Source organism: Oryzias melastigma, linkage group LG7 (genome assembly GCF_002922805.2).
Source record: "Oryzias melastigma strain HK-1 linkage group LG7, ASM292280v2, whole genome shotgun sequence".
Classification (NCBI taxonomy): Eukaryota; Metazoa; Chordata; class Actinopteri; order Beloniformes; family Adrianichthyidae; genus Oryzias; species Oryzias melastigma.
The window spans coordinates 20,252,915-20,261,515 of NC_050518.1; the positions used below are offsets into that span (position 1 = coordinate 20,252,915).

Consider the following 8,601-nt stretch of genomic DNA (forward strand, 5'->3'; position numbering starts at 1 on the left):
CATTTATCGCAGTTTACACACTACTTTGCGATACACAAAGCGATATCGCGATGTCGATAGATTTTTGATTTATTTTGATACACACTCATAAATGGAGGTCTTGAGGTCTCCTCTGAACCGTAAGAAACCGTGATGTCAGACTCGGACGATTGTGGCCATTACGTGTTTGTGGTGTGATAAGCTGAGGAATTCTGCCGGTCATTTTCGCCAGCTGTGTCCAGGAATGCGAATTCCTTGCAACTGTGTTGGATGTAGGACAGGACGGGGGAGGCCTGGGGGGTCAGAGGCCTTCCCTCCAGCAGATTCCCCCTTTCTGACACTCCAACGACAAAAACAACTGCTTCCTCAGATATGAGGCCGGCCTCTGTTTGTTTGCTTTGCTCCTGCTCGTAAAGTGGAGAGGGCCGGCGGGAGCGCGGCCGCGCCGCTGACAGGGTAACAATGAGCGGTGAACAATGGGGCCGGATCGGCCCGTCTGGTCTCGTGGAACCAGCTCCTTATGATGTAATGAGCGATCCCTGGGAGGAAGCGGCCGTCCTTCCCTCTCCTGTTTGTGTCCCACCGTTGGGATGCCTTCAGCCATCCTGCTGATGTCACCCCCCCTCGCTCCAAAATTCCCTTCTGATTTCCTGCTTATCTCATTCTTGTGTATTTCTCCCAGTCCGTCATTGTCCCTTTGTGTCCGCTTCACTGGAAATGCTCCGTTTCCCCCAAAGTTGGGAACGCGGTTGTTGCTGGTTTTGCTTTTGTTTTTTGTTTCCCTCTAAATCCCATCTGTCCCTCTGTGCCTCGCAGGGTCAGGCGCGACAGAGGAAGAATATGACCAAGTTCCTGGGAGAGAACATCATTCCCACCCCGGACTCCCTTGGGCAGCTGGGGGGCTCCCTGCCCAGCGTGGGACCCGGGCCCGACCGATGGAAGAACCGCGCCGCCAGCCGCTTCAGCGGCTTATTCAGCTCCAACGCCGGAGCGGGCTCCTTTGAAAAGGTGACACTCCAAAGCCGGCTTTGCTGCCCAGATGTTTAAAGCATTCAAAAGTAAACAAAACAGTAACTAGCCGTAGTGGGACGGGGGGGTCAGAAGGCCAAATCCCAGCAGTCCCGGTGAAGTCATTTCCCTTCAGAGTCTCCTGACTTGTTGGCAAGCAGGTTTTCCTGCAAGTACATGTGGAAATGGAGACCAGTCACACCACCTTCGGTAGTGCACGTTCAAGCTAACACTTCCAATGAAAACTCCATGTAAATTCATATATATGTGTGTTTTAGGCTTAATGTTATGCAAAATTTTATGGCTCTAGCTGCCATAGAACGCCCATTAAAATCTAAATTAGGCTGAACTTTGACCAGTCAGGGACTTCAATTTAGTAGTGATGTATGGATGACACGGAAGGGCCAACCGACTGAAAATTGATCACGAAGGAGGAATTATTGATTGTTGTTTGTGCCTGTCTGGAAATAAATAACGCCAACTTTTTCATATATTGGAATCGAGCTGCGAAAGAAAAAGCCAAGAGCAAGATTTGGGAGTTTTGCACCACTTTGACATTTTCCACTAATCCTCTTTCAACGGTATGTGGCGGACATGGGCTAGCATCAGGTGGTGACAGTCCAGTATGAACATCGTGGTCTAAATGCACGCTTAAGAATGCATGTTTGAGGACACATTTTTAGCATTTCAAGGAAAATTTACGAGATTTGCACTTATTGACAAAAGTCTGGCGATATGTTACGTATCGCGATACACACGTCACGATACAATACATATCCCGATAGACAGTACCAGACAATATTTCACCTTTTTTTCTAAATTATGACTCAAGAATTATCAAAATATTAATACATTTTTCACAAAAGTAAAATTGTAAAATACATGTTATTTAACGATCATCACATTAAGCACTGCAACTGAATCTCATGAACAAATTGCTTTTACCCGAGCAAATCCATGGTACTTTTCTTTTGGTAATTTAGGAAATATTTTAGAAGTGGAAAATGAAAGTATGACTGAAATATGTTTACTTTTAAAAATTTTTTTGAGTATTACTTTGGCAGTATTTGAAATCGATACAAGTATCGCCAAATAAAGTATCGCGATACTAACTTCACTAAATCGGTATTTTTCTACACACTTAATTTAACATTTTGCACTAACCCTCTTTCAGTTCAGTATGAACACCAAAATCTAAAATCATGTTTAAGAATGCGTGTTTAAAAAATCGCATTTTTAAATGATCTGGAGGGCCAATATAATTACCCCGTGTGCCGGATCCGGCCCCAGGGCCTTGACTTTGACACGTGGACTAAATGAACATTTAAGAATTCTGGTCAAGAATCGAGTACACGTGTCATGTACATGGTTTGAACATGCCATTAGAAACACTTTTCAACAGAGTTTGCTTAGTTTTGTCCAAAATATAAAAATAAGTTAGCCTGAAAGGATCCATGTAGAACAGTTCATTTTTTTTAAACTCCATGATTTACATTTGAAAATGAAATTACTGGAAAAAACGAATAACAAGTGTCTACTTTTCAAGTTTGGCTCCTTAAACTCTTCTTTTGTCGATCAGCAGACTGCAGGATCAACCTCAACTAGAAAAAAAAAAAATCCAGAAAGGCACTCCAAACCAAACTGTATCGCCTTTGTAACGCTATTGTTCTCATCCTGGAGCAAAATGACGAGCCAAATCCCCAAGAGTGGAACCTTTCCCCTTCTCCACGACAATAATCAGGCTTTTATTCTGACAAAGTGGGTCCACACGCCCAGACGCTGGCCTCCCATTGTATCGTCAACCATCAGCTCCCTTCCTGCACAAAAGCAGATGTCATTACGGAGACACGAGCCGTCAGTCATCCACCAACGCCGCCCCCTCCCCTCACCCCTTTGGGGACAGGAATCCCGAGGCGGGACCTCCATCATTCACCCCCAAGATCCCTGGAAAAGTGCTGCCTAATTCCTCTCTAATGTCGTTTGTCCGAGCTTTAAAGCTCTTGAAAGCTCTGGGCGGACAGAGCTCATTGTCATAACTACATAAAGCCCCGACGGCCCCAACAAAGACCCGAATAGCCGCTTCTGCTGGGTTGAAATGTCAGGGCACCACTTATTGTGCATGGATGCTAATAATAGCGGCACTCTGTTTTGCTTACAGTCTGAACTCCACTGTTTTCTCACAGGAGGTGGATCGTCTGGAGCAGCTCCAGAGCAAGCTGGACTCCTACTCCAAGTATGGACTGCCCAAGGTGCCCTGGCAGCTCTCCTTCCACCAGGACTCCTGGGAAGAAGAGGAGGAGGAGGCCAACCTGATCCTGGAGGACAGCTGGAAGGAGCTGCTGGATGACCCCGAGGTACACAACCTCCCTCACCTCAGACTTAAGGTTTTAATACTTGAGATGTTGCCAGCGATACTCGCACAACACTCTCTCTTCCCATAATTCTTCTATTGATCAACATGATATAACATTTTATTTTACGAAACTAACTGATTTACATTGATTGTGCTTCACTACCGTGAAGTGTTGCATATCAGGGCAAAGCTGCTTTTCTCTGTTTCAGAATCCACTTCAATGACATTTTTGCTTTAATTGTTGAAGAGTTACGTTAGTCCAAGAAATCTCAATACCAGCTCTAAAACTCGAGTCAAATTAACAATCAACAACAATCTATGGGATGACTCCTGTAAATGAGTTTCGCTGACTACTGTTGCTGCAGTTAACGTAATTCCAGCACAGAAAAGCAATCTTCCGCTGATGTGCACTTACACAATCAATGTAAATGCATATCAGTGCAAGGCCGATAGGAGAAGCCGCGTTTCTTTACATCAGAATCAGCTGATTCCCATTAATCGCGTAACGGTCAAAGAGTTACGATATGTCAAAGAGCATGTTTTATAGAGATGTCACCGGCAGCATCTCCTGTGTTAAAGGGTTACAATTTTACAATTAACTGAAATGTTTTATTGAGTATTTCTGAATTTCAAGCCTGTTTGAGTTTGTGCCTGTTGATGTCAACATTACTGATGTTATTCTTTTTTTTCCCCTGATGGTTTAGCTGAGATGGGGTGGGGTGGGTGTTCTGTTCTTGGTTCCTTACCTTGCGTTTGTTGTAGCAACCGTTGGAGAACTGCACCTAGCTTTCACTTCCTTAGGTTTCTTCTGTCCCTCACTTTCCTCGCTGCCTGTTTGTCTGTAATAAAGCTTATCGCTGAGTCGGGCTGCTGCGGCAAGGAGCTGTAAATGCCGATCTCTGTAATAACACAATTAATGGCCCCCGCCTGCTAACGTGTCCATAACTAAACGGCTCTTTGCTCAGTTGTTAAAGCTTTAACCCTTACTACTGTACATTCCAATCAGGGTTGCTTACATAACTTAATTTACTGCTCTGGAGTCCTTGGCGGTGACATGTTTTTCCAAACATTCCTAAAAAAGTGCTGGTTTGCTAGTATATGAACCAACAATACGTTTTTGAAGTTATTGTTGTCAATTTTTTTATTTTTGAAGATTTGTCATTCCGGCGATGTACTGGGGAGTTGTCCAGGGTGTACTCTACCTTTGCCCTTCAGTAAATGGGTAGGGTCCAGGGAACCCATCACTCCAAATAGGAATATACTGGCAATAGAAGATGGACTATTTGATGGAAAGGGGCTATTTTTCTTGGCCTAAAGGTTAAGGGAAGCTGGCGGAGTGATACAAGTAGGAGTTAGCCATTATTTTGGATAGTTATGATACTAGTAAGGACTATTGAGACACCATTTTGGATAGAAGGTTAAAAAAATATATTGGTCCCCCCTTATTTGTGTTTCTTTATTCACTGTTTCCCCCGTCAATAAAGGGGGAAGACTATATGTGTATCCTTTATATATATGTATAATTATGTGCATTTCTATTTTTATGTATGTATATATATATATATATATATATATATATATATATATATATTATACAGTATATGTGCATATATGTGTGTGTGTATATGTGTATATATATATGTATGTATACTATACAGTATATGTGTATATATATGTGTGTGTGTGTGTATATGTGTATATATATATATATATATATGTATGTATACTATACAGTATATGTATATATATGTGTGTGTGTGTGTATATGTGTATATATATATATATATATATATATATATATATGTATTTATGTATATGTGTGTGAGTATATACCTATATAGGATAATTAAATGATTTTATGTTTCTTTGCTAAAACATCTGTGGAAAAAAGCGTATTTTTGGGCGGTTTAAGCAATAGTGCAAAATTTGAAAGCATTTCCTAAACATGCGTTAGCTGCTTCACTTTAATTCTTAAATTAAGTGTAATTACCTAATTTCTATTTATACATTTTTCTCCTGTGGTTGTGTGCGCAGACTCTGACGAGGCGGCAGTTCCACCAGCAAGAAGCCATTTGGGAGCTTCTGCACACGGAGGCTGCCTACATCAAGAAACTGCGAGTCATCACGGACGTAAGTTCACTCTGCTGAATCGCAGGGATCCACGCTGTTGTGAAAGAAGCGGTGGCGCCTGCAGATAAGAGGAATGATAAAACAATGAGCTCGTTGTAGCTCAAAGAAAGCACGGCCTTCACTGCGGCACGTTAGTTAGCGGGAATGTGACCTCTGGTTTTGATAAACCCGGACATTGTCTTGAAATCAAACCGGGCTCCTCTTGTCCTCTTCTGTAGCTGTTCATGTGCGGGCTGCTGAACCTGCAGGAGAGCGGCCTGCTGACCGAGGTGGAGCCCACCAAGCTGTTCAGCAACATCCAGGAGATTGTTCGCCTTCACACCTCTCTGTGGAACCAGGTCATGCTGCCCGTGCTGCAGAGGGCCAGGGAGGCCCGGGCTTTGCTGGACCCCACACACCTGTACGATGGCTTCAGAACGGTCAGTTGTGTTCAAAAATAGGTCAGTTGTTTTGTTCTGTTGTGAGGTTCCTAACGCCTTTGTTGATGTTCTCAGTTTGACTCGCGGTTCCAGCCGTACATCCGTTACTGCATGGAGGAGGAGAGCTGCATGGAGTACATTCGCACGCTGCTCAGGGACAACGAGCTCTTCAGGAAATACATCACGGTCAGTCCTCTGCTGCCTCGCCGTAAACCCAGATCCGGACCCCCCTTAAGCCATTCCCTCTTACCGGACCTTTAGCCTTATATTTTCCCCTGAACTTCTTGTTTTTGTCTGAACCAGTGGGCGGAGACTAAAAAACAGTGCAACCGACTGAAGCTGGCGGACATGTTGGCAAAGCCTCATCAGCGTCTGACCAAATACCCCCTCCTGCTGAAGAGCGTCTTGAAGAAGACGGACGACCTGTCGGCGCGCGACATTGTCAACAGCATGGTAGGAGGAGGTCCGCGGTCTAAGTTGGGTCCTTTTGTGCGTATATGAACAGTATTTCCACTTTCAGGTGGTGACGGTGGAGAGGTTCATCAACAGCGTGGACTCCCAGATGCGACAGCGGCAGGAGCAGCAGAAGCTGGCCACCATCTCTGCACGCATAGACTCCTATGAGGCTGTAGAGGGCAGCAGCGAGGAGGTGGAGAAGGTAAGGCGGCGGTTCAGACCTGAGGTCCTCAAACCTTTTTTAGGCCATGGACCGGTTTAATGTCAGACAATACTTTCACAGACTATTCTGTACGAGGCTGAAGTTGGCATTTAATTTTTTTGTAAGATTTCGGTTTCTGGAAAATATGTATTTCAAAATAAAATCTGGAATGTAGTTTAAAAATGTAGTCTGGAATTGTCTATATATATATATATATATATATATATATATATATATATATATATATATATATATATACGTATATATATTTTTTACTGAGATTAACAATTCAGAATTGGTGATTTGTGGAAGTTGTTTTTAATTTGTAAAAATGCAATAAAGGCAACATTGAAAGGGCTTTTTCATAGAATGTAATTTTGACGATTACTCTATCGGGTTCCAAGTTTCTTCAAAGACAAAAAGATTCTTGAATTTTTCACACAGTTTGGGGCACTTCAAACTTATGTCACGTATAAGGCGAATCGAACTATAAAGCCAAAAAAGCTAAGCAAAAAAATAGAGTTTAACTGATTCACAGTAACTCTGGAACTTGTTTGTAACACGCTACATGTTAGCCACATTAGAAGCGTTAGCCATATTAGCATATTCACAATATCTGTAAGTCTAAATCTTGTTTGTAGCATATAAAAACGGAATGATACCGCTAAAGCAAACGTCACTGTGTCTACGCTAACTCCCTACTTTGTTAGTAACACATTACAAAAAAACTGCAACACGGCTAAACATTAGCTACGTTAGCATATTTATAATGGCACCCAAACTTGATTTGAACATATAAAAAAATTAGACTGATACCGCTAAATTTTTTTTTACTGTGACTACGCTAACTCTCAGCCTTGTTAGTAACATGTAAAAAAAAAACATAGTCTGACACCGCTATATGTTAGCCACGTTAGCATATTTACAAAACCTTGTTTGAAACGTAGAAAAAAAAGACACGTTTTGACAGAGCGCCGTGTATTTCTTAATATCCACTTCTTGTGTGTATTTACAGTACTAAGTAGTATTTTTGTGCTAAAGTTTCTTAACAAATACTTGGCTAATTTAGCTTTGTTCCAGGAAAATTCTTAGATGCTTGGATTTATTTTATTGAATCTTCCTGTTATGTAAAATATTTGCAGCTGCTTTAAACTTTATTTTGTACTTTAAGTTTTGTGTAGGACCTATTAAAATGTGTGGATTTTTCCTTAACCAGCAAAGAGAAGGCTACGAACTGGATGCTAACATTAGCTTCATCCAACTTTTAATGTGTGGTGAATAAATACTACAAAATAAAATACTATCACAAAACTAGAATTTTCTACTTGTAATAATAATAATTACTATTATAATTATTATCAACCTATATTCAAAGTAAATGCAACTTTATTAGCAGCATCCTTATAACATAAGAGTTGGTTGCCGTGTGCATAATTGTGTTTTTAACACGCTCTTGTTACTTTTTTTTTTTTTTTTGCTCTGCAGAAACTATATCCTAGAAAACAATAGTTTGGGTTTTTTTTGGCTAAAAATAGCATAATTAAAAGACCACTGGGAACTCTTTGAAAATAGATCAGAAGATGATTATAGTGGGAATTTAAATCCAGATTTATTTTATTTGGAAATCTAAGGCTCATCCTCGGTTTTCTCACAGACACACAAAGAAATTTTCCCAAGGAGTTTGTTGTTTTTTTTTTTTAATTAACTTTATTAACTTTGGGCTGGTATCTAGTGACCAGGAGTTTTGGACTACAGGTTTAGGCCACAGCACCCGACGTAAAATCAGAGGCTTCACGCTCCTCTCGTCTCCTTTTAGATCCTCAAAGAGTACAACCGCTTCGATCTCATGGCTCCCATGAGGGGAACGTCGCCGGAGGAGACTCGACAGCTGCAGCTGGAGGGAGCGCTGAGGATGAAAGAGGGCAAGGACAGCAGGGTAAAAACACATGACTTCCTATAAACACTCCAATATCTCTTATCTTATCTCTGCCAAGAAGCTACACCTGCTTTCAGACTGTTGCTTCATATTTCACGGAAAAAAAAAAAAAAAAAAA

At 41.6% G+C, this 8,601-nt stretch overlaps 1 protein-coding gene across 4 annotated transcripts in view; it reads left to right on the plus strand.

Annotated features, from left to right (window-relative positions):
* Window positions 1–8,601, plus strand: part of plekhg5b (pleckstrin homology domain containing, family G (with RhoGef domain) member 5b) — a 101,747-nt gene that overhangs the window by 88,719 nt on the left and 4,427 nt on the right. For all 4 annotated transcript variants that reach the window (XM_024293578.2, XM_024293577.2, XM_024293580.2 and 1 more), the window contains 8 exons: window positions 796–987; window positions 3,171–3,341; window positions 5,375–5,470; window positions 5,689–5,889; window positions 5,965–6,075; window positions 6,193–6,342; window positions 6,410–6,547; window positions 8,364–8,483. In XM_024293578.2, the coding sequence (XP_024149346.1) occupies window positions 796–987; window positions 3,171–3,341; window positions 5,375–5,470; window positions 5,689–5,889; window positions 5,965–6,075; window positions 6,193–6,342; window positions 6,410–6,547; window positions 8,364–8,483 (1,179 nt within the window). The remainder of the gene's footprint in view (window positions 1–795; window positions 988–3,170; window positions 3,342–5,374; window positions 5,471–5,688; window positions 5,890–5,964; window positions 6,076–6,192; window positions 6,343–6,409; window positions 6,548–8,363; window positions 8,484–8,601) is intronic.